The 21914-nt window shown below is 33.8% G+C and overlaps 1 protein-coding gene across 8 annotated transcripts in view; it reads left to right on the forward strand.

The window, feature by feature from the left end:
* Pan3 (poly(A) specific ribonuclease subunit PAN3) overlaps window positions 1-21914 on the forward strand; it is a 140165-nt gene that overhangs the window by 35909 nt on the left and 82342 nt on the right. For 5 of the 8 annotated variants that reach the window (XM_021236323.2, XM_004854800.4, XM_013075847.3 and 2 more), the window contains exons 5-6: window positions 8798-8893; window positions 12353-12514. The exons of 2 other annotated variants lie outside the window; for them this stretch is intronic. In XM_021236323.2, coding sequence (XP_021091982.1) covers window positions 8798-8893; window positions 12353-12514 — 258 coding nt within the window. The remainder of the gene's footprint in view (window positions 1-8797; window positions 8894-12352; window positions 12515-21914) is intronic. One more of the 8 variants, XM_004854801.4, reaches the window with a different exon arrangement.

The raw sequence follows: 21914 nt of genomic DNA on the forward strand, positions 1-21914 counted from the left end.
AGTTTAAGTATTTCGTGATTGTCAAGTAGCAGACAATCCTCTAGATTGATGAAAATTTATGGAGAAAAGATGTTTTAGGTTGGATCAGGTGAGGACCATAGAGACCCTTAGGCAAAAGATATGTTTGATTATAAGTAATAGAGGTAGAGTTCAGTAAGCTCATTAATTTCCTTCTTAGTATCATAGATGTTCTAAGACAATATGGCTGAGGGTCTTAGTATCTTTAGGACTTGTTGAAGTAAAATGTGGAACAGGAAAAACAGTACAAAGGGGTTCTTAGCCATTCATCTGAGCTGTCTTGTTAGGTATGTGAGAACTTTCTGAAGACTTTATCCTGTGTATTGAGAATATATGGCTTAGGACACTACTGTCACAATATTCAAGGGCGCTGTGCTAGTCTCAGTCCATGAATTTGTTTGTTACTTGTTTATAAGGAAGTAAACTTTTGAAAGTAAATGTTTGGAAACTTCTAAACAATTTGATAATATGTAACTTCAAAATATACAGCTGTTTTTCTGGTAATACATTTTTATTTTACAAAACCACACTGATATATAGGAAGTACTTTAAAAAGTAATATTTTTAATTGCTGTTTGAGAAGCACTGTATTATTTACCACATGCCCTTTTGTAGATAGAAAAAGTATAATTTGAAATGTGCATAATTCTTGGCTATGGATGATGGTAGAAAGAATTTGAATTCTAACTTTATATTGTATGGGAGAAGTTGGCTTTCCAAAGCACTGAGATGACTTTTAAGTTTTGTCATAAATGAGAGTTAATATACAAGAGATTAATACATGAGGAAGCTTTAATACCTGGTAGGTAGAAAGTTGAACACTTTTATGAAAAGACTATTATGAAAAGAAAGATTTGAGATTGAGAGTCAACTATGAATCACAAATGTGATCTTGGCAAATAGCGAAAATTGGGTAAGAAATCCTTTGAGAACAACATATCTTTTTAACAGAAGTACATGTTGAAGTACATATATTCATAAATGAACTGGTTCAGTGCTGTGGTATTTTCCTACTGAGTTTTGCTAAGCTATGCGTTTTTAAACAAGACCTCTGCATAGTGATTCATGCAAGTCCTAGGCAAAATGAGAAATCTTTGCAGTCTGTGCCTAGCATTCTTGGCTTCTCCTTTTGTATCTTTCTGGCCCAGTGACCTTCCTCCTCTTCTTTACTGAATCATCTTCCCATTTGTCCCCATGAACGCACCACCCCCCACCCACCCCAGGAGAAAGCACTGGTACCTGTCTTTTTACATTTCTTTGGTTGGTTTAGTTTAGTATGTTGTTTTAGTCAGTATGCAAGTTTACATGTACATTTGCATTATGTTTCTAATAGTGGAATAACAGGTTTTTACTTTTGTCAATTTTTCACACTTTAATAAGTTCCATGCTTTGGGGTTATCAGGGAAAGATTTTTGAAGTATCATGTTTATTTTCTTCTCTGTTCTTGATTTTAAAGCTCTTTATTAGGATAAGAAAAGTTAGGCTAAAAGTATCTGGTTCATCTGCTATGGCTTATTTGTGAAGAGGTTTATATTGTGGAGGTCCAGAGGTTATTCTGCTTGAAAATTTCACTAGTAGTACTTTCTCTACATTGTTCCTTGTACAAAAACAGTTTGAACCCCCATTTTGCACCATTTTCTGTCTTTAGAACATCCACCCTTCTCTACCATCTCTATTACCAGATTTACTGACTATATCTTATGTTTTCAGAGTAATTCGACATTTAAAATTTGTTTTGGTAGTATTTTTGTTTTAAAGTCTTTGGAAGGTGACTTTTACATTATTTATATTCTAGGAAACAAAATATGCAGTAGCAGTAAAACTGGAGCTATTTACTAAAGTTCTTTTTTTTTTTTTCATACCCACCAGTACCAAACTCAGGTCCTTACATTTGCAGGGCAGGCGGCAGAACCACTGAGCTAAATCCCTGGCCCTGTTTTCTTTTTTGGAGGCAGGGTCTCCCTTTGTAGTTCAGGATGGCCCTGAATTCACTGTGTAGCCCAGACAAGGCGATCCTCCTACCTCAGCCTCCCAAGTGCTGGGATTACAGATTTATGCCACCACACCTGGCTACTGAAGTTTCTTTATGGAAAATAGAGTAAATTTGGAACAATTAATAGGATTATAGCTTATACAGTTTGGAATGGAAATTCTTTTTCAGCCCTGCTGATTGGTAGGCCTTGTTGGCACATCAAAATCTCAAGAAAAAATTTTAAAAAGATACAGAGAAAATGGAGAAAATACTGAAAAATTGGTTTTAAAGGACATTTTAGTCTAAAACTTTATTTGTAAAAATTTTAATAAGTTTTTTATATGTGTTCTAAAAGAGATGTAGATTTCTAGTTAGCAACATTATTTATTGTATCTTTTAATCTTTTACCTATGAATATTGTACAGTGATGTTTCTATGGAAAATTATATTTAGAATTGCAAATTAATACACTCAGAACTACTTTCTGTTTACTGAAATCACTGAACTTGTAGTCATCTCTGTTTGCCAAGGTATAGGAATGTGTACTTTCCCAGCTTATACCAGTAGGAGTGAGGTTTTAGGCTTTGAGAGATGCATATGGTGCCCTGGTAAAGTTGTTGGAGTCTACGTACCTCGGTAATGGAGCATCTATGCATAATTCCAGTTTATAGCTTGTACAGAGCCTCTTATTTCTCTCAAAGAGCTAACAGTAGGAAGAGTACTAACCCTGTAGTTTTGAGTAATGATTAAAGTTTTGGAGTTTGGAGTCTGATGTGAGGCATGTGGAATTAACTCCTTTATTTCTTCACTTATTCATCTTTGTGTATTTAACTTAGCAAATCTTTTTGTTTCTTCATTTGCAAAAAGAGAATAGTAATATTTAATGCCTACTTTCTAGAGCTTTTTTGTGGACTAAATGGGATATGTTTCCTGGTACAGAAGTTCCTAACAAGTGGTAGCTATTATCAGTAGTAAAAGATCTATGATGTTGGCTAAACCATTCAAGCAAGCCTTGCTTAGCAATAAACTATTGTTTAAATACATATCTCTTGCTAGTCAGGCCATGTTAAAATTGCCCACTAGAAGAGTTTTGTAGCTGCTTTGAGGATGTCTTCCATGGTGTGCGCAGGCCCCTCTTCTCCTAACATTAATTTTTCCCCTTTCTTCCCTGCAGAAGCTTCTTGTTAGCTTCTCAAACATGTCCTCCAAATCTGGTGAAAATCTATAAAGGGTATTATTAATGTAGTGACAGACGGAGAGAAATTTGCTTTTATTTATATTAATGATAATTTTGTTCTAGGTAATATGGTAAACTTAAATAATATTTTTATAAATTAAATGTTTTATATTTTATTATTTCATCACTCCAATTTTTTGTGAGAGACTAGTTTTTTTTTATTTTATGAAGAGGGAGATGGAGATTCAGGGCCGGGGATTTAGCTCAGTGGTTCCGCTGCCTACTTTGTAAGCAGAAGGTCCCGAGTTCGATCCCTGGTCCAAAAAAAAAAGGAGATTCAAGAAATCAGGTTCAGGTAATTTATCTAGAATCATATAGATAATTGACATCTCAAAGGAAAGCAAAATTATATGGGGCAAATTGGGAAAAATAAGATTACCGAGTCTTTTATAAGATGAAAAATAGTGGAGAGAGACGACTGGTAATATGAAAGAGATAAAATATTCCTTAACCTGTGTCTGCTTCTTACATGATTAGCTCAATGTAAATTTCTCTCAACTCAGTTTCTAGGGCAAGAACACACAAATTTTGATAATTGATAACTTTTGATAATAGCCTTTCAGAAGTGTGGAACAAATTTATATTCCTAACCATAGGTGTTGGATTTACTGCAGTCTAGAAAACACTAGAATAATCTTTTATATATTTATAATTTTGTAGGCAAAAAACCCCCCCTTACTTAAGCTTTATTACTGGTGCTATTGAACTTCTTTATATTTATTTGCTATTGGTGTTTCTTTCATATTTTTTGCTCATTTTTCTGTTAAACAATTCTTTTTAAGAATTCATTGTAAGAGCTTTTTAGAGATTTAAGCTTTTATCAGATTTTAGTATCTTACCCCATTCTGTTTTTTAGTCTTGAATTTCACATGTATGCTGTCAGTTTTATAATACCATGCCTGCTCAGATTATCATACATTAAGTACATTTTTTGTTAAGTAGATTTTTAAGAAGCAAAATTTTAAGCTTATTTTTGTTTAAACAATAATAAATTTAAATAGACTTATAATGACCCATAGTAATCAAGTTCCCTTAGCAAATACCTATATATTCTCTCTCTGCTTTTTATTTATTTTTAGCTTTTGGTTTTGCAGTCCTGGATGTTGAACCTGGACCTAGAACATGCTAGGCCATTGCTCTTCCACTGAGCCATACCACAGCCCTTTCTTTGGTTTTTATTTTTTTTATTTAAAAATTTTTTTGAGACAGGAGTCTCGCTATGTAATTTAGACTGGCTTTGAACACACTCTGGAGCCCTGGCTAGCCTTGAACTTATGGTGATCCTCCTGCTTCAGCCTCTGGAGCGATGGGGTTACATGCATGACTGTTATGCCCCTGTCTTTCCTTTTTTGTTTTTTGGGTACCGGGGATCGAACTCGGTACCCTGCACTTGCGAGGCAGGCAGCACCACCACTGAGCTAAATCCCCGGCCCTCTCTTTGCTTTTTATTTGGCAGACTTAAATGTTTTCCTTGTCAAATATTTTCTTCAAATATATAAGTAAAATTCTATTGAAACTTGTTTAGAAATGTTAAAGACTGAAGTATGAGTGTTTTCTGTTAAATAAACAGTAAGCCAGGTTGACTTTCCAGGATTGTGCTTTGGAAAGAATAAATTCTGTTGTCACAAATGATAGGTACAAACATGTACTTTCTAGACTATTTTTATTTATTAATTTTTTTTTGGTACCTAGGATCGAACTCAGGACCTTGTGTGAGTCAGGCAGCAGTACCACTGAGCTAAATATCCCTGGTCCTGGACTCTTACTTTTAATTGGTGCTTTGTGTGTAGTGATCACTTGTTTGTTGAATTAAGAAAGATTTCTTCAACATTGTGACTGCAAGAAAGTTTTGTTCTGTTGATTGATTATAAAAGAGCTCTCAGGACAGATTTTGTTTTGGGAGACTTTTTTGAATTTGGGCAAGTGCAAGTTCCAGAGTTTGATCCCCAGTACCAAAAACAACAACAACAAAACAAAACCAACATTCAAGCCTAAGTTCTAAGCTACATTTAGCAAAAACTGTATTTATTTTTACTCTCCAAGTTTGTTCTTCATTTTGAAAATGGGGAGAGAGAGCCTTTTCTTTCTTTACAGTCTTTAGCTGTTCTTTCTCATTATTCCGTCCATGTTAATTATAGTTAAAGAGATGATTCAGGTTTAGCTAGAATCATATTAAGATTGTAATGTGTTAATGAATATTATAGAACAAGGAGGAGATTTCTTTGAAGATACTATAGTGAAGAGTATAGACTTGGAGCTTGACATTATATTAGTTGTGAGAGTATATGCAAATTTTTTTTGAGGGGGTACCAGGGATTGAACTTGGGACCTTGCATTTGTGAGGCAGGCTCCAGAACCACTGAGCTAAATCCCCAGCCCTAGGCAAATTATTTTAACCTTTTCTAAGAGTCACTTTTTATTTCATTGGTAAAGTGGATGTAATGGGCATTATCTCACAGAGTTGTGCATATTAAATATATGAATGGGTGTAAAGTACTTGGCATGGTGCCATGTGCTTGCCAAATAGTGGTTGTTACAATTTTTGGTTATTTTATTTCTTTTAAATTTTGCAATTTAAAAACTTATGTTTATCTGCTTATGTAAGATTATATAATCTTGTATATTATATAATCTTATATAAGATTACTTTCCATTAGCTGCTATCATAATTTACATTAATTTTAGAAGATACTCTGCTTCATTTTAAGATTAAATTTAAGCAAGTATACTCATACAAATTAAATCAAAATAACTATTTTGCTAATAAACTATTAGGTATTTTAACATGATGATTTCTTTTGGTAAAGGACTGAAACCATTAAAATTTTAAGCATCAGGGCTGGGGATTTAGCTCAGTGGCACTGCGCCTGCCTCACAAGTGCAAGGTCATGAGTTTGATTCCCGGTACCAAAAAACAACAACAACAAAAACCCCCAAAATTTAAGGATCATTATAGGAGATGGTCTATTGTAGAAATACTGTTACTTTCCTGGCATTAAATAATTTATTTTCACTTTAAATATTATAATAACTTTGACATGATAATTGTATCTTGTTCAGGTTTCTCTTTAAAGTAGTAGGGGTACAAGAAGTTATTGTGTGGTGTTAGAAGTCCAGACTTGCCCTTAACTCATTATATAGCTTAGGCTGGGCTCCAATTCATTCCAATCCTCCTGACTCAGCCTCCTGATTGCAGGGATTACAGATGTGCTTCACTATACCCAACTAGGCATTCCAATTCTTTAGAAATTCATTTTGCCCTTGCTTAGCAAGAATATTCTGTTTTTATTTTTGGTGTCACAAAAATACTTTGTAATGGTGATGTTTTAAGAACAGAAGTAGTTAGATTTTATTAAATTTACATAGATAATGTTAGTCTCCCTCATTTGATCTCAGCAGAGTTTTAAAATATTTATATGTATGTTTATGTAGGTAATCACTGTTCTGCTGTACTTAATACAATTTATATGAGTTTTTCCCAGCAGTTTCCCTTATTTTCATCCTCCGTATGACTTGTGATTTGGCTTCAGAAACTAAAAGATCTTTCACATACAGATATTTGAAAAGCAACCTAATATATTTTAATAAAATGATCACAATTAATGATAATGAAGAGACAGAAATGATCACAATTAATGGTAATTAATGAAGAGACAAAATACAACAATATAATCTTTGAGCCTGATCTCTTTTAAAAAAAAAATTAAGCCTTTTATCCATGTAGAAAATTCACTGGAAGCCAAGTTATATTAATTTGTTTGTCTAGATTTTACTGTTCTTAATTAACTATTGGAAACATTAAAATCCAAATATATTAACATCCCTAATTAGAAATTTAGGTATAGGTATGTCCCTGTGTTAAGGATTTTATGAAAATTAATTTATTTTGAAAATTCAAATGGTTTCAATCAGTTTAAGTTCCCCAAGTGATGGAATTATAGTCTTATATTTACTTCTCATAATTACAAATGTGCTAAAATATTAGGATATTTAATTAAGAGAAGACCACTTGGAGTTAGAGGAGGTTGTAAAAGAAATACAGGCTTATTTGGAAATAAATCTATAGTAAGTCCTAGGCCAGAGGTTGCTAGTCAGTGGACTTAACCTTCTCAGGTGTGGTAGGAGGTATGTTGCTGAGTTGTTCCTGCAAAAGATAATGAATTCACATATTCATTAAGTGTTGTCTAAAGGAAAGTATATTTCATGTATGTGTGTTACCGTTTTCATGTTTGTGAAGATGTTCTGATCAATAAAATATGAACATTTTAAAGTGCCTTTAAGTCATTATTCATTATTTCAAAGTACAAATAGTGAAAGTATAGCTGTTATACTTTTTGACGTTTGAACTGGGTTCTTACAATTCAGGGCTTTGGAAACTTTTTGTCCTGGGAAAACCTTTTCTCTAGTCTGTTATTACTGATTAGGTTATGATATATAATAATGTGTGACTGATAATGTGAGACATTTTGGAGATGGTGCTGTTTTGCAATTACCAAAAGGGCCTGTGCTCTGAAAATTGATCTTGTATGTACATGGTAGTTTTACCTTTGTTTTCCATACAAATGTTCTTTACCTAGGCACTGAACTTTTTTGAGGAAAAGAATAAATCTAAGTGATTTTTTTATATTTCTAAGAAGGGCAGAGAAACTTATATTGAATGTTGAGTCGTTGAATGAAAAAATGAAAAAATATGTGTACATTTAGGCTTCAGAATTGAAATAATCCTAAATTAGCTTTTACTGCTCTTTCTTTGAACATGAATCTATAGACTTAGCTCGCTTGTTGGGAATGAGCATGGACTTCTCTTAGTCCTCAGCCATTGAAAGACAAAGGCTCACTTGAAAAACAAGGGCGTTGGGGGCTATTGAGTAATGGTCCTGAAGGCTGAATGTTTAAGTCAAGCTTTAAAGAGGCAAGAAGCTACAAGGAGTGGGCCAGAGTATTGAACTTCTAAGCTCTTACCCTTTTCATTTTTGAGCATGCACCCAATTTCTGTTTGTACCTGTAGTTCTTACTTAGGTCTTTTGTCTGACATTTTAGAGAACTGTAGTTCTCAAAATGTGAACAGTAGATCAGCAGTAATTACAGTGATGGGAGATTTTTAGAAACATAGGATCTCAGGCCCAAGTAGGTCTACTGAGTCAGAATTTTTGTTCTTTTGATTTGTTGTTTTGAGTGCTAGGGATGGAACCCAGGGTCTCACACATGCTAGGCAAGCACTCAGCTATTGAGCTACACTCCCAACTCTAGAATCTTTATCAAGATACTCCAGATTTATATGTTCATTATAGTCTGAGAGACTGTGTTAGCTTTTTATTGCTATGACAAAATACTTGAGATAAAGACCTAAAAGTAAGAAAGGTTTATTTCAGGTTAGGGCTTCAGAGGTTTCAGTTCATGGTCATGTGGCTGCATTGCTTCTGGGCAAGTGTTGAAGCAGAACAGCAAGGCAAGGTGGAACGAAATGATTCTCTTCAAGGCAGAGAGGGGAAGAGCAAAGAAAAGGAGAGAACAAGGGACCAAGGACTGTTACAGGCACATCTCCAGTGAGCTACTTTTTTTCCAACTAGGTCTCCCCTCTTAAAGTTTCCAGTAATGCTACCAGCTGGAGATTAGACCTTCAACACATGAACCTATGGGAGAAAGTCCAGATCTGCTTGTCTACAGTATGTTCTCAAACTTTTTTTTTTAAAAAAAATCTTTTGACAATTTTGTTTAGTGTGTGTGCATGTGTGTGTGTGTGTGTGTGTGTGTGTGTGTGTGTATGTGTGTTTGAACTTAGGGGCACTCTACTACTGAGCTACATCCCCAGCCCTTTTTTTCTTCAGGTTTTAAAAATTTTCATAGAGTCTTGCTAAGTTGCCCCAGCTGGCCTCAAACTTGTGATCCTTGTACATGAGCCTCTACTAAATAGCTGGAATTACAGGCACGCACCACTGCAGCTGGCCAAAGGTGTTATTAAGAAGAAATTTCAAATAAAAAGAGTAAAAATATTTCCAACTGCTGTCTTACTGTGCTCATTTTAGATTTTTTGTGTAGAAAGATAATAATCACTTTTGCCATGAACCTTAAGGCTTAAAGTAAAAGTTGTATATATTAGCAAGAGAGAGACTAAAAACCAGCCAGTTATAGACTCTGCTGGTGATTGGGAATTCTAGTATATAGCATTGACTTAGTAGTTGATGGAGCAGAAAAGCCACTAATCTATAAGATACGGTATTTTAAAATGCTTCCATCTCATAATAACCAGCAAGCTGGAACTGTCAAGGCTATCAAGAATAGATGATTAACAAATTTATACCCTCAACATTGATTTCTCAAGACTGGCCTAAGTAAGGATTTCAGAAGCTAAGGCAGAGGGAGGAAGGATTATTTATTGACTGTGGTTTGCTCTGGAAGAACAGTCAAGAAAATTTAAGAAATAAACGTCTCTCATATGATTTTGTTTGCCCCTCTTCCTTATCTTCCATCTGACTTTCATCTTTTCCTTAAACCTCTGCTTACCAATAGCTAATTACCAATAGTTGTTTTTTACCTTTCACATCTTTCCACAACCAAGCCTTAGTTCAGTTAGGGTCTGCCTAACAAAGAATTATCCAAAGTCTATAGTGCTGAGGTTGGGAAACCCTAATCTAGACTTTTGCCAAAAGCCCACTAATTTGCCTGCATGTTTCTTATTTTACTCCCATACCAATTCCTTCTTCAAACTGCTAAAGAACTCCTTTCTAAAACATCCTATTTTGTCAGTTCTTATTAATAAGCTTTTCTGAGTTCCTTTTTGTTCAGGAATGAAACACAAATTCCTTAGCATAGTATATAAAACAATAAATAAGTGGGTGGATGGTGCATAACTGAAATCCCATGCACTTGGGACTCCAAGGCAGGAGCGTAACAAGTTCCAGGCCAGCCTGAAATGGGTTATAGTTTACTGATAGCACACCTCTGGGTTCCATCCCCAGTACTGCAAACACACACACACACACACACACACACACACACACACACGCGCGCGCGCACATACACCCAAGAACAAAACTTCACAACAAATAATAAATGTCTTACTGCCTTCAAACCTCAGCTTTGGCTCTCAAGCTTAACTCTGTCATGGTGGGCTAAATTTCACAGTGCCCTTATGCTTCTATGTACACATTTTTCTTAGACTACATCTTTCTCTTATTTTCTATGGGCACACTGATTATTCCTTCAAAAATCTGCTCAGATATTTGCCTTCCTTGTGAAGTGCCTTTGTCTCTGCTCTATTGATACCTTGACTGTGTGTGAATATGTCACAAGGAGTTATGTTTTACTAACTAGAATAGTGATGGTGAAAAGTGGTAAGAGCCAGCCCATTGTGGCACACGTGCCATAGATTCGCCACCACTGGCCTAATCTATATCTTTTTTTGAAGGAAGGGTGTGTTGTGTGTCATTGTATTCTGAACTAGAATAGTTCCTGATGCAAAAAATAGGTACGCAGATGTTTGTTTGAAAATATTTTTTAAGAGATAAATAATAGTTCAGGTAATTTGGAAATTAGCTCACAGATGAGGTAATACTGTAGTTTACATTCTATGGAAATGAGACTTGTATATGGGAATCTTTTTGTCTCACCGTCATGCTATTGGTGCTCTTTTTGCATGTCATTTTATATTTTGTTGCTTATAATGGAATTTTAAATGGTCTTGATATCTTAGATCTCTTCCTGAAGTGTCACATAGGTTTTATTTTTGTATTAGTTTTTATTCATATTGGCAGATTAGAGTTTTTATTGAAAAAACATTTATAATGATACATGAAGATCTCTACTTAAGAGTTATAGGCTTTAGGTGGTTATAGGTTTTAGGCATATGGTAGAAGGAGAGGAGTAATCCTCTTTGGAAATGTGAAGCATAATTATATAGTGAAAGCCATTGAGGAGGGAGGATGAATACACTAGCAGTGTTTAAAATCTCTGTATTCCTTAGTGCACTACTCCATAGAGAACAGATTGCACTAACTATAATAACTGGGTCAAAGTGGGTCTGAATTTGTGGAGTCTAAACTGCAGAAAACAATAATTTTCTTGCACTCAGATATGACTGGGGTTTAAATATCTTTGTTTAAGTCCTGTTTGGTGTGTTGTGATTTTAAATATCTTTCGTTGTGTTGAAATTTTGTTATAGAGTTCAGATAATCTTTAGTTTTCTAAAGAATAAATTTTACATTAGTGAATGTTATCTTTTCAAGCATGTGTCAGTGTATTCTCTGAAAGGGGAAATATATATACATACATATATATAAAAATATATATATAAATGTAAATTCCCTTTAGGGTACATTTTAGTGCAAATTTGCTATAATTAAGAGAAGATGGTGGAAACTCTGTTCATGTAATTTTCACATACAAAAGCCCTGCTAACCACTGTTAAGATGGTTTACTAACTTTGTTATGTTAGCTAATGAATTTTTTTATTTTGGGGGCAGTTTATTCAATATCAGTCTGTTCAAATTACTGAGATTGAAAGGACCAATGAAACTTCTGTTATTTTGCTTTTTTTTTTAAGTTTCTCAGATTAAATGCCCAATTAAGATAGAGTGACTGTTCTTATACTCTGGTCTGTTGTACCTAGAATTAAAATAATTTTGAAAAAGCCATTCCTTAGGAATCAGCTGCTTCTTTTAACTGGAGTGGTTCTCATTAAGAAATAAGGTAGCAAGATAAGTTGCTGAAAAGATGCAGCTTGGAGATTTTTATCTGTCTTTTGTGCCTTGGAAGCTCTTTCTTCGTATTTCAATAAGAATAGGTAAGTTCCAGTGGAAAAAAATTTTGCAAAGCATTTACTTTACTAATAAATTAATTTCTATTCACTAAAGTCTTATAAAATCATATTATATTTCTGTAAAACATTTGTTACTTTATATAATATTGTCCAGCCTTATTAGTACTGTGTGTTATTTTAGAAGTGTGGGTTAGGGTGGGGGTGGGATTTGCTGGGTGTTGATAAGGACATTAGAAGGGAGTGTCTTAGAAATTTTACTTGTTTCTTATCCCACCATTTCTGATATCCTCTGTATGTTAGTTATATTAGTTTAGATTAGTGTGGGGGATGTTAGGAGTGGCCTGGTTTCTTTCCTTCTTTTTCCTAGCCAAGGAAGTATCGCCTGGGGATGCTGGAGGAGAGGCTAGTTCCGGTGGGATCAAAGGCACGAAAAGCAAAGAACCCTATTGGCTGCCTTGCTGACAGGTGTAAATCAGGAGTACCCATCAATATGGTTTGGTGGAACAGAGTCACAGAAAACAATTTACAGGTAAAAATAATTTTTATTAGACATGTTTTTGAAAGTGAATATCTTTGGCTACTTTCTGTGTCTGTGGGGTTGGTGGGTGTTAAAGTGTTGGATGGCTTAGCTATTACACATAGGTAATTAAAAAAAGTTTTAAAGACAAAATGAGGTTAGTGGCCAATTAACAAAATGGCTCTTTTTTAATGGCTTTTTGAGCATTTCCTGATTATAACTTATTTACCTATTATTTTATTAAATTTATTTTTTCTTATTCAATTTTGTTAACATTTGAGTTCATTTACTTTTAATATAAAAGTCATAAAATTTACCACAGAAAGTTCCATTTATTTAGAATCTGAACAATAGGAAGCTGCTCCATATTTTTGGGGAGTGAATTTTTAGAAGGAAATAAAAATTGCATGTATACACTCTTGTCTAGGAACTAACCTTAGCAGTATGTTGTTAAAGGATTGTTACAGACACATTTCAGTCTTTTACTCTATCTTTACTTACCTACACTGAATAATGAAAATGAATTTGTATAACTCAAGGACTAGCTTCTATGTAAACCTTTTGATCTTCCTGCAAAATAATTTATATTCCATTTTCATTTGAATTATTATATTTCATTTTTAAAAACCGATAATTATGTAATATTTTTGTTAATCAGGATTTCAGTTTCACCAGGGGTAGCATATTTTTCCTTTTAAACTGAGTGAATTAGTATTTAAAATATATTCTTAATCAAAACCTACAATCCCAAATATATGTATCATAACAAAAAAGGTATAACAAAGTTAATAACTTGATTTTATTTGTCTCTAACCTTATGTTCTAAAGAGGTTCTACATTACTTTGTTTTGTTTAATATTAATATAGTAGTGATACTTCTGTTGCCTTAGGCACAAGAATAACAAAATTATTCTAAAAATAGTGCAAAATGTGGTGTTTGTCCAACCTAAAATTTTGGAAGTGCTTTTCTCAAGATAAAGAGAAAAATAAAACATAAAACAGTTCCACATAATCATATATGTACAGCACTTAAAATTTCATTGGAAAATTTTGGATGTGTTAATTATGAATACCAATATAGTTTTAACTGAGTTTTTCTTGTCTTTGAGATTGGAAGAGAGATTTGATATGGGTTAATGTAATTATTTTCAGTTTTAAAACGAAAATCTAAAAATAAATTGGGCCTACACTATGTAAGGATATATAAAAGTGAAACTGAAACTATTTGTAGGTTGTAGGGTAGAATACTGATCATTGCAGAGGTATAAGCTATTGGACCTCTCTACAACTGCCCTTTGCTATTCTAGTGGCAGTTCTGAAGGGATTCTTTTTAGTATAGCTTGGAAGATCATTAGGTTACTATAGGGCCTAACTTGAGTTATGTTTTATTTTTTAAAGACATAAGGAATGTTAGATTCTGAATTTAGATGTTTATAATCTCAAAAATGCCTTACATTATGAGTCACTTGTTGAAGTATTGAGAAATAACCTATCTAGTCTTTTTTACTGTCATTGTGGATTCCTTAAACTGGGGACCTAGGAGTAGTTTATTCAAAGCAGAGTATGTCAGTATACTGTATCTTTATCTATTGGAGTTTTTATCTTTCTGTTGTAGAAGAAAAATACTTTTTATAAAGCAATCCTATGCCGATTTTCCTGACCTTGTTTGATGATTACCTTTTAATATTGTTTTGTATTTATAAATATTGATATTTTATGATTACCCTTTAATATTGTTTTATATTTATAAATATTTATATTTCATTTTAATGATTATAGCTGTGTTTCTTAAATGGTTACCTTGTGCCAGACACTCTGCTAAACTCTGTATATATATTCTTTTGCTCTTCATAATAGCTTATGGCATAAATTTACTGAAAAATGAAGAAACTTCTTCAGAGAAGCTAAGTAACATTAAGGTTAAACAGTCACTGGGAGAACAGAAATTTGAACCTTGTGTTGGGCAGACTCAAAAATTCCTTAATTTCTATATGACACAGCTCTAGTTGCACTAGAACTGGAATTGGTTTAATTATCTAGTTGGTTAATTGAACTTTGGTAGTGCAACTTACTTTGAGAATGAAAATGTTAACATAGTTTTCTACACATGGGCAATAACTTAGGCATGACTCTGGAGCATCAGTCCTGTTTCTTTGTGATTATCTTTTTCTCAGTGATTTTTAATTTACTTTCTGGAACTTTAAACATTTCTTTACATTCATTTCTTAATTTTGACCCAGTACCTTGGCCTATCCCAATTTTAGGAAACAAAATCAAACCATCTACAGTGGACCCTCAAGGTATGATTGGCCTAACATGAACAACCTGGGTTACGATTGGAATTTTAGTTTTAACTTACATACTAAGTCTTGAGTTATGACCCGAATGCCAGCCGCCTGTGCTTCCAGATGGTCTCAAATATAGATTTAATTCTTAAAGAGTTCTGAAAGAAACATTACAACGTCCTTTCCTGTGTGGGCTTAATTGAGAAATCCTGGGCCAGTGTCTCTCTACGGACACTGAGATCTGCCTGTGTACAGAAGAGAGAGACTTTGAAGGCTGTGTAGAGGAGCTTGAGCTTTCAATTGACCAACATGAGTTACAACCAGCCCTCCAGAACAAATTGAGTTTGGAAGTCAAGGTTCCACTGTAATCCATAAAAAATTTAAGAATAAGATCTCTGTATGAAGTTTTAACTCAGTAATATAATATAATCATTCATATTGTGTGTATTCTCTTCAGTGCCATATTTCTCTAAAGAATCCCATAATCTCTAACCTTTTATTATTTGTAATCTTTTTATTTCCTTTTGATCAAGAATCTCATGATATGAAAGAGCTTACCTACCAAACATGACATTTATAAAATAGTGATACATATTTTCATTTTATAATGTGTATGTTTGGAACTGCTAGAGAATGGAAGAAGCATATATTGCATAGTCTTTGAAAGCTTTGTAGAGGGTATTTTACTCTTTATGTCACTGTGTGAAATGCTGATAAAACTATTTGATTCCTATTACTGTGTATGTACAGTTCCCAAGTAGGAACCCGTGGAGTATCTTCTGTTCTTTCTCTCATTTCTTTACCATGCATTCATTCTTCAAATGTCTGCAATTTGGTGTCACCAAAATTTTACTGAAGCTACTGGCAGATTTCCAGGAGTCTTAAAATTGCCAAATGTAACAGTTTTACCATTACTTAATACTGTTGACTACCTTTCTACTTTTGAAACCTTTTCCTTTTTGTGCTCTTTACTCTTATCTGGCTCCTTGTGCTTGCCTTTTCTTGGTTCACTTGTTCTTTGCTTTTTCTTCTGTGTTGTTAGTCCCTGAAATTTTATTTTTTAGAGTTGTCTTCTGAGTTCAAGACTCAGATTTTTCATGCTTTCCGTTGTCTGTGGGTGTAGATCTGTATCCCACTATCACAGCAAATCTGTCTAAAAATTGTTTTTTTTGTTCTCTAGATCTACCTCTTCTTCTTTTTCAGTTAATGGCATTGTCATTGTCCTAGCCAGTGAGGCTAAATATCTGACTTCTTCCCTGGTATCTCCTAATTTCCACCACTTCTTAAGGGTATTACTGGATTTGTCTACTCACTAATTGAAAATTAAAACACTGGACAATGTACATTTGCTTGTGTATTAAGTCTTTATAACAAGAATGCATATTTCCCCCACTTGATAAGTACAGACATTGTACTTTAGAAAAGCCTAATGCTAGTAATCGGTAGAGTTAGGATTCTAGCTAAAATCTGTTTAATTTTAAATCTTGAGATTTTCCTTTTAATCTCCTTTTTTTCCTTTTTCCTTTGTTTTCTTTTAATCTCAGTTCTTTAAAAAGTCTCTGGTTTCTTCTTTTTTCTTTTCTTTTTAAAATCACCACTGACATACTTCGTGTCTTACACATGAACATCTTCTTCTGAATGTTTGGTTAAATCCTTTCGGGTCTGTCCTGTCCTCTCTTTCTGGGGTTATACTACATCACCCTATCTGTCAACATACTCTACTTTTTTGGGATTTTTTTTTTCTATTGCATTTAATATGAAATACATTGTCAGTTGTCTGTACTTTCATCTTTCCTACATCATTTTTAACTGAGCCTGGAAAAAATATTCCCTCCTTTAAGGAGATTGCTAAATGCTACCTTCTCTCTGAATACTTGTCCAAACATCTGGGGGAAACATACATGCATATATACTGTTTTCACAATACTTGATATTTAGCAGTTTTGTGTTAATATTTTTGTTTTGTGTTAATTATATTATTTGTCTTTTTCCACTGGATTTGTAAATATTTGAGAATTGGCTCATGTTTAGTATTTCTGTATTGTTAAAATACTTTGCTTAATTTTATGTCACTTTAATTTTCTTTTATTGCACAATATGTACAATTTGTGGTAATTTTTCTCAGACTTTTTGATTTTTAGCTTAAGTACATTTTATTTTTTCAGTAATTGTATTTTTATTAGTATGTTGTACATAATTATCATACTTTGTATATTTAAAAAATGGATCACAGGTTTCGATGGGGTTCATAGCCACCAAATGTTACCATTGCATATTATTGTTAGTATCAAAAAGATTTAGAACATACAGTGGTTCTTTTTTGCAGTACTGGAACCTGAACCTAACGGCATTTTACCACTGAACCACATCCTCATCCCTTTTTATTTTTTCACTCCTAGGGTTACAAATGTGAACCACTGCAACCTGCTTAAGATGGTTATTTCTTTTGGAATGTTAGAGATCTTCCATTTTTTTAAAACTCAAAAGTTTAACTTTGTCTTAGTACATATTTTTTACATTTTTAAATCATCTGAACCCTATAATAGTCCTAACTACTTCTAAACATTGTTTAGTGATAAAATGTCTCTGTTTTGTATTTTTCTCAAGCTCTCAGCCAAAACACCAAGCAGAAGATCACATGAGATGCCACATCAGCAACACTTTATTTCACCAAAGTACAAATTCACTTTGATCTTTCCCTTTAGTCTCTGCCTAAGCTGATTACCCCTCCCTCGATCTGACAGTCTAAATGTGAATTCAAGGTCCTTCATATTTTTTGTGGTTACACAGTTCAAATGTCTTTGCTTGAAGTTGAAATAGTTTATCACCTACTCTAGAATTGTTGCAAGGATTCAAATTTTCAAGCACATAATAGATACTAAATAAATGTTCATTCTTCTAGTTGTACTTAACTTCCTGAAATTGAACTTTGTCTTTATTTAGGGTGCAGTCTGTAACAGTCATACACATGTGATGGTATATCATGGTATGTTTAGAATGGAAGACTAACATTTGATCTCTCTGGGGGCTTACATTCTAATACTGACTTGAATATTTTCAAAACTTAGTTTTAAATCCCCTTAGTTTTTGAAGGAATAACTTAGTATGCTTCTTCATGTGAGAATTAGGTATCAACTTGAGTGAAAGGATTGGGGAAATCATGATTTTGTAAACTTGCCATAGTATCGCAAGTTAAGATTTACCTAAAAATAAATGTTAATAAATATTAAATATATCAATATATTAAAGAAATACAAATAAATATTTTAAATTAATAATGTTCACGTTGTCTCATGCTTTTTAAAATAATGGAGTTATAAGTCATACATTAGAAGTAGTAGTATTATTTTTCCTTTACCCAGAAAAATGGTATACGTGAATAAGAACTATTGGACTGTTGGATGTGTTAGAGGATCTATCTGACTTCATTAGCTGCTTGTCACTATCTCTTTTTATGATACTTTTATCCTTTCAGACTGGGATTAAATAGTATTTCTTATAAAAAAAATAAGGCTCACATTAAAATCTCATGGCTCATAAATTCTCTTGTGAATCCTGGTTGCTTATAATTGGTGCTTTCAAGATCTCAGGAAGATTTTGGAAACTTACTGGATACCCTTCAGTCTTGTTACTCATTGGGTTTAGCTGTTACTTCAGGTGATTTTTAGTCTTCATATCCTAAAAATGGGAAAATTTAGGCTTTCGATGGAATAGATTGGCTTTTATAAATGTAAATTTTCAATCTCTTCTGCTTAGATTTTAGTTTCTTGGTACTTAAGTTATAGAGCTACAAATGCAGCTGCAGTGGCCTTACTGTAAATATACTCCCTGTCCTACCTTTTCCTTCTTCCCTCCCCTCTTTCCCCCTTCTCTATAGTTGCTCTTCTAAACCTTGAACATTTTTTCTCAAACCTCACTCACCCTCCCTTGCATTTTTGAGTAAGGGCCACAAGTGTTCTTCAAAGAGACCAAAACAAAAAAGGCCATTGAGAGTGAATGGTTTCTTGTGCTTTCTACCTATCTACAATTGTGCATATCCTTTCTTGCTATATTTCTTCCTGTCTCCTTTATTATATCCTCTGAAAGACATCCTTCTTCCTTCTGGCAACTTATTCTTTTATTTAACGCTTCAATTTTTCCTTAGTCTCTCTTGATTCTTCTAGCTTATAAACCTGCCGTGATTAAGTCTCTCCTGTTAATTGGTGAGCTGCAGAACAGATTTCTTCTACAAGGAAATGTTCACTAGTCAGTACCTTTAGGCAACTGGGCAGTAGTTTGGGGAGTGGTTTCTACTTGTTGTGGCTCTTTTTTCACTTTCTTTCATCCTGTAGTTTTCAGTATTTTCCCTTTCCCTTTCACCACTGTTTTTTTTTTTTTTTTTTGGTACCGGGGATTGAATTTGAACTTGGGACCTTGCGCTTATGAGGCAGGCGGCAGAACCCCTGAGCTAAATCCCTGACCCACACCGCTGTTTTTTTGATACCAGTTACTGGTATCATCTGGTTTTGATTGCCAGTTACTAGTGGTGTTCTTACTTGACTTCTCCTGCAGTTGGCATTGTCATCTCCTCCTCCTTCCCCCCTCCTCCTCTTCCTCTTCTTCTCCCTCCTCCTCTTCCTCTTCCTCTCTCTCTCTTTCTCTAACTTTTTCTCTTAGCTCTTAGATTGTTCTTCATTTTTTTTCCCCTCAAAACTTCTTGTCTTTTGTCTTGCTCTCAACGACTCTTCCATGACTCCCAGATTTTTTTTCTCTCTTCTAGTCTTTTGCAGTCACGGTAAATATTTTATTTCTAGCTCATTTTGAACTTCTTTGTATAAGGCTTCAAATTCAACATGTTGAAAATAACCATATATTTTCCTAAAAACTTGCTCATTTATACCAACCTGTTCATACTCACAACTATATGCCCATTTTCTAGTTTATTGATAGCCCTAAGTGTCTGTGAGCTTTTCATGACTTCTGTTTTACCTGCCACTTGCGTTATCCACGAAGAACTGTTGCTTGCACTACTTTGAAATTGTCTTCACTTTTACTGAATTATAATTTAGGTCTACCTGTACTTCTTACTGCAACTATTACTATTATGGTTTCTTATCTGGTTTTCCGCTTTTGAAAGAGACTTTTTTGTGGGGGGTGGGGGGTACTGGGATTGAGCTCTGGACCTTGTGCTTGTGAGGCAGGTGATGGCACCACTGAGCTAAATCCCCCTCCCTGGTTTTCTGCTTTTAATCTTCTCTGAAACCACTACTTTCTTACCTATCTTCTAGTCTTGTGTTAGTAGGAGAAAAAGACCACATTCCACAAGAAAGCATAGAAGGTGCTTTTGAGCTTGCTCTTGTTTAGTACTGCAGACTTAACCAAACTACTTACAGTGTCTTTTCAGTTCCTTGAGAAATTCCACGCTCTTTGAGCTTCAGGCTTTGAACATGTAATTGGCTGGTGTACTGTTTTCTCTGTTTTCATTTAGTAGACTTGTCATTTGAGGATTCAATTCAAGCATATGGTTTAATGATCTAATTAGATAGCATTTGCTCACTTTTTCCTAGCATTGACCATATTCTAATTAATCATTTATATAACTTGTCATATATGCTAACAATATGTGGCATATTGTACATACAGCACTTTTTTTTGCATCTATGTTCTGCGCTGTTGAAAGAATATTGAGTTCAGGATATAATCTATAACTGTGAAGTGCCAACCTATGAATTGGTAGAACACAGACCTGTGATTTACATGTCTTCTCTACAGTGCATTGCAAAGTGCCCAGCACAGTGACTTTTAGTTATTATTTAAATAATCAAATGAATGAACCTCAACTAGTAATTATTAGTTAGACGAGTATTTGGCCTGTTAGTCCTGAAATGTAATGCTTCATACATCTTCTTACATTTTCCTTGGTGCAGTTTTATGACATAGTATTTGCGGAAAGAAATGTGAAAATCTTAATATATGTTAACTTTATGACTAAATATGACAGAATTCTTGGTTAAGAAAAATGCTTCTAAATCTCTACTTGTTGTGGAATGAGACAAATGATTTTATCATATAACTATGGATAGAAGACTTGCATAAGTATATAGGAAATACTTGTAGTTTTATTCAGTAATTCTTGCTACTTTCAATTCTGTGATAGTCTCACTTTTCTGGACTACTCTTTGACCAATCTAAATGCATACTTTTGTTCCTTTTGAGGAGAGTAGTACTGTATTGGGAATGAACTAGGTGATATGATCACCCTGTGACTTAATGGTTGCTGTTACTGGAGCACTTTGATATGTAAATAACTTCAGACTTTTAAGTCACCCGGTTTTGATTTAAACATCTATTTCTCAGATACAGACTTCCTCTTTTCATGTGTATTCATTCTGCTGGTCTCAGTTTAGATGTTACCTATTTTATGTGAATTCTCATGATAATACCACTCCTTTCAGTGATGATATGCAAATGAAAGGTAATGGTGCAAGTGGCTTCACGATTTATAAATCTGAAATCTTTTTTAAAAAAAATCTTATTTCTAAAAATGACCAGTGTTTACTGAAAAAGTGCGGGCACACCTGAAAAGTACGAAGAAGAAAGCAAAAATACTCTCAGCACCTCACCACCTAGAGGTAGTATCTTTGTTAATGTTTCAGTGTCTTTTAGTTTTTTTAAAAATTTTATACAAATGTCTGTCTGCACACATACTTCCTGCCAGCCTTTTGTCCCAGGCATAAGCAAACCATTATTGCTGCATTGCACCTTAAATTTGGTTTTACTTCATTTCATTTTTACTCAATAGTATTAGAGATCTGTTTTCCACATTATTTAAAAATATATCAATCCACATAATTGTTAATAATTACATACTATTGTATGTACTGTGATCCACATAACCAGACTTTCCACTGATATTTTAGGGTTTTTTTAAAAGCAAAAAAAAAAATTAAAAATACTGTGCTAAACAGTATTTTCTATTTGTGTCAGTTTTCTTCTTATCTCTTATCTGTAGATGTGAATTTGCTAAGTAAAAGGGCATCCGTATTTCTCATTTTGACACATATTATCAAACTGTCATTAAGAAGGATATACTAAATTACTAGGAATGTTTCTAATAGTACCAATTTCTGACAAACTTTGTAAAGTAT

The sequence above is a fragment of the Heterocephalus glaber genome, unplaced genomic scaffold (genome assembly GCF_053883595.1).
Source record: "Heterocephalus glaber isolate CG9 unplaced genomic scaffold, H.glaber_assembly_v1.0 deba00001719, whole genome shotgun sequence".
NCBI classification, from domain to species: Eukaryota; Metazoa; Chordata; class Mammalia; order Rodentia; family Bathyergidae; genus Heterocephalus; species Heterocephalus glaber.